At 46.2% G+C, this 19,956-nt stretch overlaps 1 protein-coding gene across 2 annotated transcripts in view; it reads left to right on the top strand.

Moving 5' to 3' along the window:
* Positions 1–19,956, top strand: part of LOC146201073 (4'-phosphopantetheine phosphatase-like) — a 177,150-nt gene that overhangs the window by 115,254 nt on the left and 41,940 nt on the right. For both annotated transcript variants that reach the window (XM_084595616.1, XM_084595617.1), the window contains exons 9-11: positions 5,369–5,463; positions 5,966–6,121; positions 9,480–9,592. In XM_084595616.1, the coding sequence (XP_084451742.1) occupies positions 5,369–5,463; positions 5,966–6,121; positions 9,480–9,592 (364 nt within the window). The remainder of the gene's footprint in view (positions 1–5,368; positions 5,464–5,965; positions 6,122–9,479; positions 9,593–19,956) is intronic.

Raw genomic sequence — 19,956 nt, 5'->3', positions numbered from 1 at the left:
TCTGCGGTTACTACCTGTCCTAAGTAGACATATTCGCCTACTACTTCCAGTATTTCGCTACCTAATGTAAACTGCTGTTCCTTCCCGAGGCTGTTGAACATTACCTTAGTCTTCTGCATATTGATTTTCAAGCCCACCTTTCTACTTTTCCTGTCTAGGTCATCAATCATTATTTGCAGTTCATCCCCCGAGTTGCTTAGCAAGGCAATGTCATCAGCAAATCGCAGATTACTGAGGTATTCTCCATCTACCCTTATCCCTAACTGCTCCCATTCCAAGTCTCTGAAAACTTCCTCTAAACAAGCTGTGAATAGCACTGGGGAGATTGTGTCTCCTTGCCTAACACCTTTCTTTATGGGAATTTTGCTACTTTCTTTATGCAGAACTATGGTTGCTGTGCAGCCACTATATATATCTTCCAGCACTTTCACCTACGGCTCGTCTATCCCCTGATTTCGCAATGCCTGCATCACCGCCGAGGTTTCAACTGAGTCAAATGCTTTTTCGTAATCAATGAATGCTATGTATAAGGGCTGGCTATATTCCGAGCATTTTTCTATCACCTGATTGATGGTATGGATGTGATCGATAGTAGAGTACCGTTTCCGAAACCCTGCTTGATCCTTTGCTTGATTGCAGTCTAAGGTTGTCCTGATTCTATTAGCGATTACCTTAGTAAATACCTTATACGTAACAGACAGTAAGCTGATTGGTCTGTAATTTTTAAGGTCCTTAGAGTCCCCTTTCTTGTGAATGAGGATAATGTTTGCATTCTTCCATGGTTCCGGTACCGTCGATGACACCAGGCACTGCGTATACAGGGTGGCCAGTTTTTCTAGCACGATATCCCCCCCGTCCTTCAGCAAATCTGCAGTTATCTGATCCTCTCCAGCTGATTTCCCCCTTTTCATAGTTTCTAGTGCTTTCTTGACCTCGTCCTTCGTCACTGGTGGAACGTCTGACTGTTTTTCCCTATCGCCAATCTCATTACGGTCCTGACTATTTTGGCTACTGTAGAGATCTGTATAGAACTCCTCGGCTACTTTGACTATCTTTTCCATATTAGTGATGACGTTGCCCGCCTTGTCCCTTATCGCATACATCTGGTTTTTGCCTATGCCCAATTTCTTCTTTACCGCTTTAAGGCTTCCCACGTTTTTTACAGCATGCTCAATTTTCTCCATGTTATACTTCCTTATATCGGCCACCTTGCGCTTATTGATTAGCTTTGATATCTCGGCCAATTCGATCTGGTCTGTTTGGCTGTGTTTATGGGTGCCTTAATAGTTATTAAAAAAACTGCCGGGAAGCAACCGAAAATCAAAGTGTTTTCGGTTTCCTTGGAAATCATACGAGAGCGATGTGACTCATCATTAACAGTGGTCCCCAACCTTGCAGATGCAACTGGCCTCGGTGATATTGCATGGGTTAATTTACCAAAAACTACATTAAAAAAAAAAAAACGAATTACACATGTAGTGAAGAGACGCCGAAAGGGCCGAATAAAACTAACCTCCAAGCTGACGTTGTAGAAGGCGCGCGTTTTCCGAAGATATCCGAGGGCCCCTCTGCACTGTGAAGTTCCTCGCGCACTCCATACACGTGCTGGCTTCGTACAGTTTCTGACCGCGCACCAAGCAGTTATTCTTAAAATAAGTCTCAACATTCTAGGATCGCCACCTCAGAACAGCACGCGCTGCGGAGCTTGCTCAGCTATGCCTGTTTTTCTGCGCACTGCACTGTCACAAGTCACCTCTCGTTTCGACGCACCGAGTAGAAAATAAAAACTACGGCAGAACTGCCAAGTGGCGAAAAAGCACGTGCACACATTGCCCGGCGCCTTAGGGCACATCTCCAGATACAACCTGGGCTCGTCCTGTCCTGCGAAAGAGCTTGCGTTTTTTTTTTTTTTTTAAGAGCGATTTCATTGACTGACGGTGCCCAGCTGTACTCGGCTCTCGGTTCTGGGGGGTCGAACATATGCCGTCTACACATGCACTGCCACCGATCGAGGGGAAAAGTCAGGGGTGCGCATTGCACACTGGCCTAGTTTTTGTTTTATTTATCTACTTACTTTCAAACTGCCAAATTGCGCGGATTCCAAATTCCTACTTCAAAAAGAAAAAAAAAAAAAAAACGAAGAGCCGCCGGCAGAAGCGCTCGCGCGCCGACGATGCGCTGCGCCGCAAGCGCCGGCGGCCTTCTACCAGATGGCATGAACGAGTAGCGGCTTTCTTTGCTTTGCTTTTGATTTATTTTTCAACACAAACACATGGCACACATGTCTCTTACATGCGCATATGGCACGAGACAAGAAATGGCTGAGGAAAGTTTCGTTCTAACAAGTTTGCTGTCGACAAGCGTAGACTTCGCGTTCACTCCACCGCCTCTCTCCGACGAGCAGACGTACCACATACGGGTGCGCCGGCGGGAGGTAGCGCCACTTGTTCCGGAGCAGTGGCGCCTCCATACTAGCGCACTAGGCCCATCTCGGTGAGGGAAGGCGAAGCCACTTCGGGAGGTGGGGGGGAGGTGCGCGGGAGAGGGTGCCTTGATGCGCGCGGTCTCCCGCCTCCCCATGCGCCTCCCCATGCGCGCGCGCTTGGCTTGGCTTGGCGCGCATCGAGGCACCCTAGCGCGGGATGCTGGGTAGCGCATGGGTAGCGCGGTAGCGCCGCTTATTCCGCTGACGCTGCCTCGCCGCCGATGTTTTCGGAAAGCTGTCCGTCAATTTAGGCGAGTCCACTTCGGGAGCTGGGGGGAGGTGCGCATGACGCTGGGTAGCGCGGTAGCGCCGCAAATGCCGCTGCCTCGCTGGCCTCGCGGCCTGCGACGTTCGAATTCGTGTGTTTTCGCAAAGCTATCCGTCGGTTTCCACCGTCAAAAGAGCAACAAAGCTAACGACGGACTTTTTTTTTTCTTTTGTGCTAGCGCCAGAAGAGCTCTTTCCAGCGGTAAAAATTTGCTCACCGAACACACCCCATGCCAACGCGGTATTTTGGCCACTTCAGCATCCAAGAGATCGCGCTTTTCTGGCATCGCAAATCATGAGAAAAACATCAATTTTGTGCAGATTCTATCATGGGGGATACCAACGATACGATTCCGACCGGAGTTGACAGGCCGCGCGACGGCTGAGGACTGCCAAAGCATTGCTGCTGGTTGCTGTCGCTCCGTTTTTGGGCTTTTAGATACCCGCTCCGTGCTGAGCGGTATGCGCTAGCGGCAACGACAGGCGTTGGCGTCGCATGACACATCGCCAGTGGCTGTTACCGCTGTATGCGCAAAAGCGACGCTGCCGCTCGGCGACGCCTCCGCTCGCCACTTCGCTGTAAGCGGGTCAAGCTCTTCGTGCACTTCGAGTAATGCGGCTTAAAATGCATGCACTTGGGTCGGGACCGGAAGATATTTCGAATAAAACGATATTTCGAATAAAGCGATTTCGTTATAACGAGGGATTACTTATATGCCACATAAATTTAAGACCAAAATTTCTTGCTTTGACTGATATACACTAGCTCCTTAGTGATGATGTACCAAATTTATCTCCATGCTGCACAAAGTCGTTGCATATCAGTGTTATAGTTCACTACTGCATTTATTGTGTGGTGATTTTTCTACACTGCAAAAGAAAGGCTGGTACACCTAGGAAAGATTGACACACCTGGAGTATTGGTGTATTGGTGATGTGTTTCTGTCATGCACTTGGAACTGCTGTGCAGTGGCCTAGAAATAGTGGTGCCGACATCACAGCCCTACCATGCATTATTTATCTCGAGCTTTCTCTGAAAGTTTGTATTATTTGTGCTATACATTTTTTACCGGCATAATCAGTAAGCCTCAAAATGAGTGCATGTTCCTCTAGCTTTAGCGGGATTATAAAATTGTGTTGTGTAGAGCACCGTGCAACACTGCTAGCAGATCAAGGCAGAAAATGGCAGCTGTCATTCGGAAAGGTGAAGCATGTGTGGTGATCTAATTTGTATATTTTAAGGGGGAAAAGAAAACTCAGGCCGAGCTGGTAGCTGTGTACAGGGACACTGTCTCAGTTTAGGAGACTTGCCAAATGATGCAGGCAATTTCAATGCAGTCAAATAAGACTGAACGACGAGTAACAGAGTGGCCAACTAACATTTGGGGGTGAGCCACAAATTGCTGTGCAGGCAGAGGCTGTGGTGCTCACTGACTAGTTGGTAACTGCTGAACAGTATGGGACAGGTTAGGATGGGTATATGCTCAGTGCACAACATCTTTTGTAAAATCCAGCTCAAGATGAAGGCTGCAGTTCTCTGGGTTTCTCAGTTGCTGACTTTGAGGCTAAAAAATTCGCGAGACAAAGCAGCTGCAAAAATGATGAAGCTCTGCGAGAATGACTGTGATGACTTTTGCGACTGTGTCATAACCCAGAAACCAGACTGCAAAGCAGACAGTGGCAGCATGTGATGCCAGCACCCGAAAATGGCCAAGGCTGTGCCTTCATCCAGCAAGTTCAAAATGAGCATGTTCTAGGACTGCCACATTGCTTTTCTTGCTGAGTATGCCTGCAAAGGCCAAATTGTTACAAGGGTATGTTATTGCAGGCTGCTCACAAAGTAGCAGGGTGTGCCAAGTGCAGAGGGAAGCTCCCAAAGACACACACACACACAGCCTCTGTGAAATCTTGTCCCTTCCTCCATGTTAGCATGACCAAGTGGCTTCTTTCTTTTGCCTCACATGAAGAACACCGTGCATGGGAAACTCTTCTGGGATGATGAGGAAGTAAGTGCTGAAGTGGAGCCCTTCCCAAACTCTCACAGTGAGGATCTGCAGCAGCTTGTCCATCAGTGCCAGGGGTGCGCGGCCTTGGGAGGAGAATGTGTAGAGAACAGTTGAACTCTCACTCGAGTCTTGCTTATTTTTCTGCACTTCTTTGTGCCAAATAAAAAAAGGCTGCATGATTACCATGTCCATATGAGTGGACAGTGTGACATCTTGGAATTGCACTTGGAGAGTGTCAAGCTGAATCTCAGAGTGCTTGCTGCTTTTGTACGGCACCATCTCGAGGAAGTAATAATGTGTGTAGAAGCTGGAACAGAATTGTGAAGTTAAGCAAGCTGGGCTGGTTTCTCTGGAGGCTCAAGTGTGTATACGTGTAGCGTGCAAGCAGCTGGCAGAGATTTGTACATGACCACTAAGCACCTGTGCAAGAAAAGGCGCGTGTACACTTTCTGCCCCATATGTGCAGAACCCACATCTCTCAGTGGCAGAAATTGTTGCGGACAGTATTGATCCTATCTGCCTCTCTCGCAGTGCTGTCATTTTGTGCGATAAACTGCAAAAGTGGTCTGGTGCAACGCTCTTAATCCAGTGCTGGTGCTCCTTGTTACAGGCACCGAAAACTGCTCGTGGAGTGAGAACTATGCTGGCAGTTCTGGCCTGCAAAGCCCCATTCCTGCACAGCTGTCCCAGCACAACAGCACAATGGTGTGTAGTATGTGTGTGTCCTTGACAAGGCCTGCACTCATCAGGTGTCATCATTTACAGTTTAACCTCTGGGGAACGAACTTCAGTGTAGAAAAATGCTTGATATTACACAGTTATTCAATTCCCCAATGCTGTCTCCATTGAAGTGTGTGTATTTGAAAACTCCATGTAAAGAACATGTAGCGGCGGGTGACCTGCATGTAAAAACCTCGTGGCGGCGACTATCTCTTACCTAGTGCTTATTTACTGAAGATATTGCCGAAGCCCTCAAGCTTCGTGACAATAAAGCACAAAAACTCATGAGGGACGTCTATGATCGGCTCTTGCTCTTGCTTGGATGCAGAAATAACAGGACAAAGAAAAAAATATGCAGGGTGACAATTTGGTTACTATAACCAAGTCTAACTGTTGTTGTTCGCAGCAGCCATGCTCGTTTTTTCCAACAGGCACACATTAAGCTTGAAGCCCTCTGAAATGTGGCCTGTGTGTGTGGGTGGTGCAGATTGACCAGCTGGAGATGGACCGGTTCGAGTGGCAGCTGGTGTACTGTCCACTGCTTGCAGATCCTGCCCGCTACTTGGCCGACACGGTAGACCTGACTCAGGATGCGGAGGCACGCCGATACTGGCTCCAGTGCTTCCAGGAGGCCATTGACAAGGTGCCCCTTCTTCTTCACAGTTGTCATCGAGCGAGACTTATACCTCTTCAGTCATTGCACTGCAGCTGTGTGCCACTCACGCAAAGTACCTCTGCACAAGTGGGCAGTGCTCATCGCTGGCATGGTGCAAGGATCGCTCTTTTGCTGAGGCTTGTGCTTAATCTGCTTGCATAGACTAAAGCACTTGCTTCCATTCAGTCCACGTGAGATAGTGTCCTCCACTGTTGCCCATGCATTTATGGTGAGCACTGCTGATGATCGTGCCCCAGTCTGGTGCAGCATTCTTCCAAGTATTACTCGTCTTGCAAAGGGCACAGAGTCATATTTTACAGGTTCATGCTGCAATGCTTTGGTCTTCTTGGCATGTCCACTATTACACTGAACATATCCAGACCTGTCCTGCCTTCTTCACTTCTGCTGTGTTGTGGAAGGTCAGGTCGAGCACCCATCTTTCCTTCGCTGTCATTCCTTGAGTGTTGGAAAAGAGGCAACTGGCACCCATGGGTTGCGTCCCCCTTCAGTGTCACCAGTGTATTGAGAAGGGTGCAGGCACATTAACGAGCACCAGCCGGTCAGAGTATGTGTGGCAGAACAAGTAATGGAGCATCACCAGGTTCTCATCATGGGCACGAGGCATCACAGGCATTGTTGAGCACAGGCAAAGACAGACAGATTCTAAATCGGTGGAGGTAGTTTGGGGAGAGAAAAAGCAGCTTAGTTTGGGTAAGTTGGCATATTTTGGAAAACATGGCAGAAAATAAGGACGACGACAGCAAAGGTGTAAATGGGACAGGTAACTGCATATCTGTCAGCCTTGTCCTTTTTGAACTATGCTTTCTAAAAAAGAGACAAGGCCTCTTAAAAGTTAGGGTGTAGATTGAACTCAGGAATGCATGTTTTAACATGATGGCATTAAGGGTATTGGTCGGCGGAGAACCTAGCATCGTAATTGGCATCGGCTGGTCTAAAAAATCTGGATTGGTTGAGGGAGTTATGACTTGACACGGAATCAAAAGTGATTAGAACGCAAGATAAATTGTGATTATAAGGTCTTGATGTCACTACAGTGTCACGACATGCAAGAAAGTAAAGCAAATTAATTATCCTGGAAAGAAAATTGCAGTAAATAAATGGGAATTGAACCTATGACTATTAGGTCATGAACCATATGCTATCCATAGGCAATTGAGGCAGCTTTGTTGAAGTTCAATAAAGGAAGAGCTTGTACGTGTTGTAGTAAATAGAAAAAATATACATAAAAACAGTGTCTGTGAAGTGATATACATAGACCATTAATGCTATTATATTTTCCCCTAAAGTGTCCCCATAATTTTTCACTTCCTTTGTCCTTCATTTGTCTACATCGCGGGAAAATAAAATGCACCCAACAAAGGTATAGCTTTGAGGCAGTAGTATTACAAGCCACACCTTGTAGGTGCCAGCACCATGTGTAGAGGCCATGCTGGGGCTGTTAGTGCTAATGAAAGTAGACAGCAGGCATGCAGGTCTTGGAAAAGGGTCACGTCTTGGAAAGGGTCTTGGAAAAGGGAAAAGGGTTGGCAATTAGTGCAACAGGAGCAACAACAGGGCTGCTGCAAATGGTGCTAACTTCGTACGCTGCCAGGCACAAGGAGGAAACCCAAGATTTATTACAAGACATTATGTGAGAGATAAATTTCATTCACTTATGAATGCACGATATCTTCATGACTTGAACAATGCGAGATATCTTGACAATGCTGCAGCTTTTTACCCTTGTGGAACACACAGAGTGTATTTCTTTGTGATGCCTTCCCTCACACACATGTGCTTATAGAGTCGTCATGGGCATAAGATGTCTATAAATATACTGTGCCAATTCTGGCATACATGTTGCTTACGTCTGCCACACATGCCACATCTGGAGTACATTATGTGACACTACTGGAAAGAAGGAAATTATAGAACAAATGCCTCTGCCGAGATGCTGATAAGAGGTGATGATTTTGAGTAGGTATATCATACACACTACATAATTGCTCGATGCTTACAAGAGACGTAATGAAGCTGGTGTATAAATGCTTCTTTAGAGGCAACCTGCCTTTTTTTGTTCACTGCCTGTGAATAAGACTAAAGCATTGAGCAGCAGGCATCCATTTTTGTGGGGGACTAACGTATGTGTAGAGTGGGTCGGACCATAATTTTTGGCCATTTCTTAGCCTGACCCAAGCTTATTGCCCCTGAAAAGGTGTGGCAGAAATTTCTTGTAGGCTTTATTACTTAGGTGTTTTAAAAGCCTTCCCATTTAACTGATGGCTTTTGCCGCTCTTTTGTGCACTGTCTGCTAGTTCTTTTTCTTTGCTTCATTGTCATCCTTGTTTCATCAAATCTTATTGGCTCCTCAAACTGTGCCACTGTGTTATGCTTTGTAGGATGGACAGTTGGGCGAGTTGGTACAATTGCATAGTGGGTGGAACAGCACGAAGAGACGAAACACACAAGAAGAGAAGCACAACACAGCGCTCGTCTGTAGTGCTTCTCTTCTTGGGTGTTTTGTCTCTTCGTGCTGTTCCACCCACTATGCAATTGTGCTTTAGAGAAATTCTTTTTGTATTGTGAGCACCTTTTCCCAATTGTTTCTTATACCCTGGGTGTAGCATGCATGATGTATCTTCTCAGTATCTCATTGCACGTTGCATTTGACAAGCATGGCTTTTATCTGTGGCTGACGCCACCGGTCATTGTAGTACGCTGATTTAAAGTTCCTGTATGGAAACTCTCTCTCCGAAAGGATTGCATATGCCCTTGAGTCTGTGCTACCAAGTTCAACGAATGTGCATTAGAGTTGTTTTTTCAGGCATCGTTGAATGTGTCCGCATTGAGCGGTTTTATGAGTGGATGAAAGGTATTTTTTTAGGCATAGTGTTCACAGGAGATGTGACTGAAACCTGGCATATGCGTCTTGACTCCTCCATTGTAAAAGCCCCTACCAGAACAGTCCCCAGGCCGTGACCCAACCAAGCAGACCTGAACAGGCTTTGAGTTTTGTTTGTGGGAAAATATCTTGAAGGAGCAATGAACTCTTATGCATTGTACTCTTGTGTAAAGAAATATTAAGGAAAGGGTGGAATAAAAAAGTGCAGCATTACTGCATGTAGCATAGCACAAATATTGCGATGCAAACTGTGCAGTTATTGAAATGCTGATTTGATATAATTTAGGTTGACTTTGTAAGCGGGTTTCAGTGTGTGTACAAGTATGGAAACGGGGGCTGGTAGGCAGTGGATCAGTTCTATCCGATTGTCTCCATCCTCCCAGTGTGTGTGTGTGTCCCATTTTGTTTGCTTTGTGGACTCCTGTAGTGGCATGTGTGTTTCAGTTTGTCGAGGTGGCTGTGCGCAGCCAGCCACACAAGGAGGATGCGCCCCTGCGAGCGGGCCAGTTTCGAAACAAGTACCTGTGCCGCCTGCAGCACTTGGAAGAACACCCCTTGTGAGTGCTACACTTTTTCATTGTTTTCCCAGTGCTGCACAGTAATAAGGATGCATCCCACTGTCACCTGGGATGGAAGAATGGATAACAGTGCAAATTGTGGCTGAGTGCACGAACATGAGAGTTCCTTGGACTGCCAGAAGATCAAATGAGTCGATATTGTCGACCATAAACCCTGACTGCTCATTGGAGGGTCAAATTCTAAAGTTAAAGCTCAGCTACTTTGGTCATCTGATGAGAAGAGAGGAGTCGCTGGAGAAAGATTTGATGTTGGGAAAGGTTGAGGGTCGCCGGAGAAGGGGTAGGCAGCGAACGCGATGGTTAGATGGCATTCTCGAGGCATTGCAGATGAAGCTATGTGATGTTAAGAAGATAGTGAGAGACCGGAAAGCGTGGCGTGACATGGTCCATAGGGTCACGAAGAGTCGGACACGACTGAACGCCTGAACTGAACTGCACGAACATGGGAACCAATGGTATGGGCATTACCACATTACAGTAGAATCTCGATGATACGAATTCCAAGGGAGCACGCAAAATATTCGTATCATCCCGAATTCGTATGATCCAAAACAAGTCAACTTCCACATGGGAATGAATTGAAAATGAACCAAACTTTATTATGGCGAACTACTTACGGCCGAAAAAGTCCGTGATGCTTGTCTGCACTTTTTTGCTGTTGATGTCGCGAACAAGCTCCGCCTGAAAGGCATAAAACCATGCCGCGGTTTCGGCGCTCACGCTGACGGTATTCATGGTATGGCGCAGAACATCCAAAGCGTAAAGAGTATCTGCCGTTGACGGCGGCTGATCACACTCGTCGTCAGCGTCACCATCACTGTCAGGCTCATTTTTGCAATCATTCGCTTCGTTGACTAAGTCTTCAATAGACCTCAGCCCACAGGTCGCGACGTTGTCGTCTGCGGTAACGAAGTCCCGAGCCGAAGCTTCAGTTTTCAGAATGTCCCAGCCATCAAGCGCGAGGTCTTCATCTGGCTCTTGACAATCTCCTGCCGAAGCCGCATCAAGTCCGATGACAAATCTGCACTTTCTAAAACAGTTCGAGATTGTGTCTGAAGTTACACTATCCCACGACATGGCTAGAAAGTGCAAAGCATCTAAGAGACTGATCCGCAAGTTCGCTTCTTTAGGATCAATTTTCGCCAGCAGACACCTCACTAGAAGCCCTTTGAAATGATGTTTCACATTTCTAATTATCCCAGCGTCCAGTGGCTGAAGATGGCTGGTAGTGTTCGCCGGCAGGAACCTGACTTTCACGTTATTGAATGTCATTTCCTTTGGGTGGGCAAAGCACTGGTCCACGAAAAGCAAAATTTTCCGGTTTCTTGATGCCATTTTCCGATCAAGGCTTGTCAAGAACCCGCGGAAAAAATCTCCAGTCATCCACGCCTTTCGGTTACCTTTGTAACAGACAGGCAAACGCTCCGCCGATCGGAAACACCTCGGTTTCTTCGACTTACCGATGACGATAAGCTGGAGTTTCTCGGATCCATCCGAGTTGCAGCAAAAGAGTACTGTTACTCTCTCCTTGCTTTTCTGGCCGCCCTGGCATGCCTGGCCTTTTACGCACAAACTTCTTTTCGGTTGAAGGTTGAAAAAGAGGCCTGCCTCGTCGGCATTAAATATGTCGCGTGGCGCGTACTCCGAAATCAGCGCCGGCAGCGTGTTCAGCCACTCATCTACAGCTGACTGGTCCACTTACTTGCCTTCACCTGAGACGCCCTGGTAGACAAGTCCGTGCTGCTCCTTAAACCGGTGCAGCCACCCCCCACACGCTTGGAAATTTTCAATTCCAAGCGAAAGCACGATGGTGTCGGCTTTTTCACGTAGCACCTTGCCGTCCACGTTCACGCTGGCCGCTGTCACTTCACGGAACCAAGTCAACAGAACCTCTTCCAGCTTGACATGGGTCACTGTTTTAGCCTGCTTCACGTTCGCACCGAAGTGCTGCACATTCTTCAAGATGACATCTCGCTGTCCCACAATGGTGCAGAGCGTCGACGGTGCCAACCCTGCTCTTTTGCTAAGTCGACACGCTTCTTAGGGTTTTCGTCAACCCTCTTCAGCACTTCAAGCTTTTCCTTAAAAGAAAGGGCTTTACGCTTCCGCGACAATTCGGCAGCAGCGAATGCTTGCGTCTTTCTAACGTTTGAGCAGTTCACGTCCCAGCGAACGGAGAACTACTTCAGCGGCAGCAAGCGTCACAGGCCTCCGGGCCTCCTGGGAACAGCCGGCGAGACAACTTTTCGATAGACCAATGAGCTGCCAGCGAATGAGTGACGTACACGACTTGGCATGTGCCTAGTGCTCGTCGGTTTGCTACGAAATGGAGGTGGGGGTAGGGTGGCTAGTGGGGTGAGGGGTGTTAGAGAGGAGAGGCAGCGGCCGCGGTGGGTACCCTCTCCCCCTGCGAGCTCTTGCGCTGAGCTGCTCGGTGGCTTTGTGCGGTTGTACAACGTTCGTTCGTATCATTCGCGGCGGGGGGGTGAGGGGAGGGGGTGGAGTTAGCGGCGGCCGCGTCGGTTATGTTGCCCTCTTGAGGCCAGCCGCGCCGGCCCGCTCGCTCGCATGCGCGACTGGTTTGCACGTTCGTATCAACCGCGGCGGGTTTAGAAACTCTTCGTATCACCCCGAATCTTAATGTATTCTATACAATGTAGTCCGTTCAAAGCATTCTTAAAATTCGTATCATCCCGAAATTCCTACCAGCCGTAATCGTATCATCGAGATTCTACTGTAGTGCGTACAGTAGGAGACCATTCATTTGAACTGACTTCATGGAAACTTGTAGATGATACAAATCTTTACATACAGCAGGCTATATGTATATAGCTTCTCTGTGAGAGAAAATCCTTGCCAATATCAAATGTTTGTGCGCAACAGGTAATGTAAGCATGCCACGCATCGTCATTAGCCCAGCCAGCAAAGCACGACAGTGCACTAGCTTCTGTTCCGTCTAGCAGCCGCCCACTGTTAACCATGTGAGCCGGTTATGTGGGAGCCTTGCTTTGAGTACCCAGTTAGTGAAAGGCTGCAGTTATAGTGAGCGCATCTGACTTCACACTGTCAGCCATGGTCGCCTTCTGCCATTTGCCTGCAGTGGAGATGCAAGTCACAATATTCAATTTGCAAAATTTGATGCTTGCTCTGTTTTTCTCCTAAGGTAAGGCAACAAATTTTCTAAAGTAATTGCTAATAGAATCAGGAAAACCTTAACACTTCAATCAACCAAAGGACCAAGCAGGTTTTCAAATCGGACTATCCATACTATCAACCAGGTGATAGAAAAATGCTCGGCATATAAGAAGCTCCTATACATAGCGTTAATTGATTATGAAAAAGCATACGACTCAGTAGAAACCTTGGCGGTGATGTAGGCATTGTGAAATCAGGGGGCAGACAAGCCATACATGAAAGTACTGGAAGATATATACAGTGGCTGTACAACAATCATAGTTCTGCATGAAGAAAGTAACAAAATTTCCATAAAGAAAGGTGTTAGGCAAGGAGACACAATCTCCCCAGTACTATTCACAGCTTGCTTAGAGGAAGTATTCAATGGGAGCAGTTAGGGATAAGGGTAGACGGAGAATACTTCAGTAATCTGTGATTTGCTGATGACATTGCCTTGCTAAGTAACTCAGGGGATGAACTGCAAAGAATGATTGATGACCTAGGCAGGAAAAGTAAAAAGGTAGGCTTGAAAATCAAGCAGAAGACTAAGATAATGTTTAACAGTCTCGGGTAGGAACAGCAGTTTACATTGGTAGCGAAGCACTGGAAGTGGTAGGCGAATATGTCTACTTAGGTCAGGTGTTAACCGCAGATTCAGATCATGAAAGGGAAATAAGAAGAATAAGATTGGGATGGAGCGCATTTGGCAAGCACTCGCAGGTTATGACTAGCAGCTTACTGGTATCGCTCAAAAGGAAATTATACAACAGTTGCATCTTACTTGTACTCACCTATGGGGCTGAAACTTGGAGGCTAACCAAAAGGGTTCTACTTAAGTTGAGGAGAACTCAGGCGGCTATGGAATGAAAATTGGTAGGGGTAACATTAAGAGATAGGAAGCGTGCAGAGTGGGTCAGAGAAATGACTTGAGTTAATGACGTTCTAGTAGTAATCAAGAAGAAATGGTCATGGGCAGGGCATGTAATGCAAAGAGGATAACAGATGGTTGCTTAGGGGTACAAATTGGATATCAAGAGTAGGAAGTGTAGCAGGGGGTGGCAGAAAGTCTGGTGGATGGATGAGGTTAAGAAGTTTGCTGAGTTCAAGTGGATGCAGCTAGCACAAGACCGGGCAATGGGAGGAATGTGGGAGAGGCCTTCGCCCTGCAGTGGGTATGGTCCAGCCACGGCCGCTCGATGGAAGCGCACTAGATGCGGCCTGCTACGTAGCCCGAAACCGGCGGGAGGCGCCTACTTCCAGTCGCCACCGCCGCGGCGCCACCGTTCGGGGACAGCCACGCGCGGAGAGCTGCGCCTGGATGCGCTTTGAGGGAGGCGTCGACGTGGTAGAAGCCTTTTATTTTAAGGATATAAGAGCTCCGCTTCACACAATTTGGTAACACGAATTAGTATATACTGTCATGTCTAGAGTGACCATGCCAGCACTTAGCGCTTGCTTGGCAAGGATATATACTGGAGTGTACCCTGAAAAACCAAATGTGATGGTGGTTCAAGGTCATTCGATTGGAGAGCTCGCATTACCGCGATGTTGCATTCGGATCAAGTTGTTTGTCACATGAAAATGTCACCCGGCTATGAACAATTCGAAGCTGTTCAGCTGCCATGGTAGCCTAATGCATAACCACTTAATTAAATATGTTGCTAACTCCGTGTGTCATTTTCATACCATTTACTCATTCCTGCATACAGCTTTTATAAACAAATTGATATCAACCTGTTCTAAGCTGCCAGCGCTATCCAATAAAAAATGTCCTACTATGAGCAGCCTCTGTGAAAATGCGACATGTAACCAACCTTTCTATCTCATTCTGACAAATGTTACGGTGGAAATATGAAGATGTTTATTAGGTTAAATCTAGATGATAACCTGGGATCTTCGACTCAGTTGGAGACCTTTTTGTAAACCGGAACGCTATCCGTCATGGCTTCCCGCATTTTGCATGACCGGACAAACTGAGCGTGCTTCATATATAGCCGGTCTGCCTCAAGGTGCTACGTATATGCACCGCAAGTTTTTATTACTATTTTTATTGGCTGCTCGCAAACCAATACAATTTCGCTGGTTTGCAATTTTCAATAGAAGAACGCGCATTGAGTGTTCCTGCTGTGAAACTCTTAGCTGCGATCACAAGAATGTTCAACTTCAGAGCGCAACTGCAGCTGAGATTCAGCGAGCAGCCGAGTGCGCTAATTAAATGGCCACAAAAGAAAAAAGGGAAGAAAAATACCAATCGCAGATGAAAAACCTTTCTTGAGAGAGGTTTATGCCATAGCCATAAACGTCGTTCCACTGTTGAGCTGACATTTCCAGCACAGCTCACTATCAGTGGGCGCACCAACTTAACGATATCTTGCATAGCACCTCAGCATGGGATCATTGTTTTCATAGGTTAGCTGCAGGTACTGTGTACAGTGCGAAAACAATGATGAGATCAAAAGTTTACATAGCTTGCTACTTCGCCGGACCTCTTCACTTCATCGTCCTGTTAATGAAGGTGCTCGTAAGCTGACAAAGCTTGATTACTTCCTTTGCGGGGTAAATCAAGCCTCCTTTGTCCTTGGTTTTCATTAACCTGTAACTAGTCCAGTTGGCTCATATTTCCTGCAACAGGCTCTTGCACGACTGACATGTCGCCTCAAAACCATTACCAAATATCGCATAAATTAAGCAACAATTTGGTAGTGATAAACAAAACTTGGGGTTCTTAAGTCTCCTTGCAGAGCCTCGTTAGAGTACTCGCACTTTGCTACCTGCTTATTCACCGTATCCCGCAATTCCTGCCTCTGTCGCATGTCATTAGAATGCAGCCTTAAGCCATCGCATTATATGAAATAGCACCCTACACATAGCTATATAAAGCCCCTCTTTATCGAAGCCGTACGAATGTGCCCTATAGAAGTATATATAGTGTGCCTGACTTGGGATTTAAGGGTCCCACTTTCAATAATTCCCATTTCACCCTTACATCTTATTGACTCGCTCTGGTTTGGCAGCTCCTGCCACATTAAACATGTCATGTGTTCTCATTGCGCCAAAGGTGTCTGGCCATATCATCAACTAATGCCTCTTACCAGAGCGGTATTTTTCCGACTTTCCGCCGACACAGTGGGCGCCGGATTTTCTCAGGAACGTGGCTTTTCAGTTTATCGCATCGGCTCAAACAGTCTCAAGAGTATAAACAAATGTTGTATGCACAGGCTCCTTTACTTGCAAGGCCACTCAGACTAGCGTGGCAAATTTTAGAAGAAATTGCATGCTTATATAAAAAAAAGAACCTTTGTAGTTTTTTCTGATATGTCCTCGCAACATAACCTGCGAGAAAAGCTTCTGGTGCTACCTCATCGTGTTCATCTGCTTCACGACACATAGTTAAAAATACCAGTTCACTGGCCAGCACCCTGGTAACTAAATAGGTTAAACGTGACGGGAACACAGGGAAAGAGGACGATACAACTAGCGCGGTTATGCCGTCTTCTTCTCCTGTGTTCCCGTCGCGTTGTTTGCACAGTTAACCTATAATTAATCACCAACAAGTCCAATCTGCTGTCCCTTGTAGCAAATTCAATGGCAGCTGATAGGGCATTATGCTTCAGCATCAGGACATTTTAACTGCAGCGCCGCTTTCATTTCAGAGGAAGCGAGTGCATTTCCACTCCTCGCTGCTGTCTTTGCCTGAAGCGAGCTCAGCAGATAAAATTAGAGGGTCTCTTAGATGTCTCTTAAGCGCAGGACGGCGAAAGCCTACCCTTCTCCTATCATTTGCCTCTCATCGTTTGCCACAGTTCGTCATTTCAAGTTGTCGTTTGATATATTAGTCGTTTCTCAGTCATGATGAGTCTGCCTGCGTAGTCATTGTAGCCCTTATTACTCATAACTAAACAGGTTACTCATTTAGAATCAGCAGTGGTCATTACATGTCGTTTCACATATTGGTCATTTCGTTGTCATTAACCGTAATGATGAGTCATGCCTAGCTATTATAGTCATTACCACACATTGCTAAGCACTTTTACTCATTTCTAATCAGTTGCGGTCATTACATGTCGTAGCTTGATATACTGGTCATTACAAATCATTTTAGTCATTATTAACCATTATTAGTTATTAACATTAGTCATTATCTCTATCAATGTCTATAACTTTGATTGATTACCTATCACCATCAATCATTTTCATTCTTAATCTCCCTCCTAGCACGTCCGCTTTTGCGACTGGCACACCAGTGCACAGATGCGACGCACAGATAACAGGCACAGCTTCTGCGCATAGATTTTCGTTCTATGGACCTAGAACGGCTTTCGCCTTAAAAAACAAACGCATCCAGTCTCAACGTTAACGTGCTTGCACACACGCGCTCAAAAAAGTTTGCGTTTACCACGCAGACGCGAGGCGAACGCGCTCAGAAAGGAAGCAAACCGCGCGCTCAGAGCCGGCGACCCCAGCGGCGACGTGTCCCCGAACAGTGGCGCCCTCAGCAGAAATAGCGGGCGCAACTGTAAACTTCCCAAGGACGCGCTTGCCCATTGACGGCAGCGCGACACAGCAGGTTGCAACCAGTGCGCTTCCATCGAGCGGCTGTGGTCCAGCTGATGATGATAATGATGTTTTCCTCCATCGTTCTTTTTCTTTCGCCAGCCAATCGTATAGGGGAAATCAGCCAGTTGGCAGCCAAGGGGAGTTTAGCAGCTCACCAGCACTGTGTGTGACGTTGACATGCATTGCAGGCCACTGCCAGTCGGCCACTTGCCCTCAGTGCTGAGTGGCGACATACAGTAGTAAGCACAATAGGACATAGCGCACATTGAGGCATCTTGAATGCAGTCATGCTTGGAACATATTGCAGCATATTCTCATTCCGACCAGGCCTCTTGTACATTCACTGGAAAACTGCATGTATCATGTCCGCCCTGAAAAAGCTAACAAACTTTTTTTGCCCAATTACTACCCCATGCCTGTACGTACATAATGTTTGTCCTGTTAGTTCATGAAGCAGAACTGTGGCTAACTGCATATCTGAATATTTTGAGGAAAACAGCATTTCCTCGCAGGACTTTAGAAAAGGATCGCTTTCTTAATTGTCTGTGCTGTGGATATGACTTGGCAATAAATTTAATTTGCTTAGACTTCAGCTAGGCATTTGACTCTGTTCTTTTTAGAGAATGATTGAGAAACATCAAACCTTAGGATTGCTTAATTTTAATTTTGCCTGAGAGTCAGTGACTTAAAACGACGAGACTAGTACATAACTTAATGTTAAAGATTCTTATGCTCTACCAGTGAAGTGCCTGAGGATAGTGTGCTTGTAACAGGCGAAAGTGCGCTAGTTGGTTGTTGACTATGGAATGCATATTGAAACCGTGCGAAGTGACAGGAACGAAAAGAAGAAAGCACATTAAGAAGAAGAAGAAACCTTTTTTTTCTTCGTCCTTGTTGCTTCGCGCTGTTGCAATAATGCATTCCATGGTAGTGTGCTTAACTGATTTTTCTTATACCTTGCACTAGCACCGTCGATGCATTTAGTGAACCTGCAGTTAGTGGGGAGACTGGAATTTAAGTGGACGACTGTAACCCTTTCAGTGATTTCCAAACAGGTGATGATGAGGCAGTACTTAACACAGCCCTTAACAGTATCGTCACATGGTAGTGACGCCAGTAACAACGGGTGAGCATATCGAAGTATCACTGAAATGACTTCTCTATTAGGCTGTCTTGCGCCTACAAAGGAAAGAATGCATGTTGGCGGTGGGGATACCAAATGTGCTCGGCAGTTGTAGCACAACAGAATCTGCGCCGCTCTTGGCTGCGCTCAGTTTAAAGCTGCCCAAGAACTTTAGAAATGGGGTCCAGCAACAATCTCGAACAACACAGAACCATTTGCACACAGCTACAGACATTACAGTTACATCTGGCACCAACTGTCATCAGAAATAGAATAATAAAGCCACGTGGCAGCGGCTTTTAGTGTGAACTTAGTCTTTCAGCAATATTCTTGCGCAGAGTGTTGGGGTGGGGCTCGAAGCTAAATTTTCAAGTGATAGTGAGAAAAATTGCTCTGCATGCTAAATGTATAATTTTTTATTTCTTGGTTCAGAACGAACTACTGAAGTGGATGAATGTGAATATTTGTGTGGGACATTAAAAGCAACTTAGGCCAGAAAACACACATTACACTTATTCCTGTGCCTTGCGAAAAGACTTTCTTCCTGTTTTCCATAGACTGTAAGATACAGCAGTGCAGGTTAAAAGACTAACATAAAACATTTATCTGGCCTAGATTCTGCATGCATTTCCTGAGACCCACATACTACTGCCATCAACATAAACACATTTGAGAAAATTCAGTGGAAAGCATTTGGCTCCATTTTTCTGAAGTACAATGAAACTGTCTGTGTCAGCACTAATGCCGTTAAATTTAATCTGAATGCTGCATCCCAGTACAGATTTCTGTGATTTAAATTTCTGTATTTAATAATAATAATGCAGGAATGCATTATTTCGCAGTTATTTGTCCACAGATGTCTCTGTCTGTCTGTTCGTTTGTTTGTATATCCAAAAGACTGTCGCTACAACTTGCTTAATTGCACAAGATATACTGTGTAAACAGCATCAAAGTTGTTGTTCAATTTTCTGTAAGTCCTAGTGCTCAGTATCATTTGTTTTAACCTGTTACGCAGTGTTCTATAGTTTTATACTACCACCTGCTATAATACCAACTCTGCCAAAGCCACACATGCATCATAGAGGGAATTGTGGTGCTGTAAATCTGGCAGGCTTGCAACACGTGTGCATGGCTACAGCACTCTGCACACAAACACGAGGATCGCCGTGATGGGGCTAAATTGTGCCACATTCCAGCAAACAGAGGGCATGCATTGAGGCCAATTTTAGCATGCGCATTCTAAAAAGTTTATCCCCTAACTGCGCTGCTATGACAGTGGGACAGTGGTGCCAACACCTGCGTAACTTTCTTTATGCAAATATCACCATGTGCGCTATGGGGCATTTGGCTCATCATTTGCAGAGACTTCAGCATTGACCCTTAGTGATTGTGTGGTTACCAGGACTGTGGAGTGTTATGCTGGAGTTAATGCGTAAACTTCTCCACATCATGGTTGTGGCCAGACCTTTCCAAGTGACCACCACTTGCA

The sequence above is a fragment of the Amblyomma maculatum genome, chromosome 2, assembly GCF_055883805.1.
Source record: "Amblyomma maculatum isolate TAMU_Amacu chromosome 2, ASM5588380v1, whole genome shotgun sequence".
Lineage (NCBI taxonomy): Eukaryota > Metazoa > Arthropoda > Arachnida > Ixodida > Ixodidae > Amblyomma > Amblyomma maculatum.
Note: the sequence above shows the minus strand (reverse complement) of the source record. Positions and strands in the feature narration are given on the sequence as shown.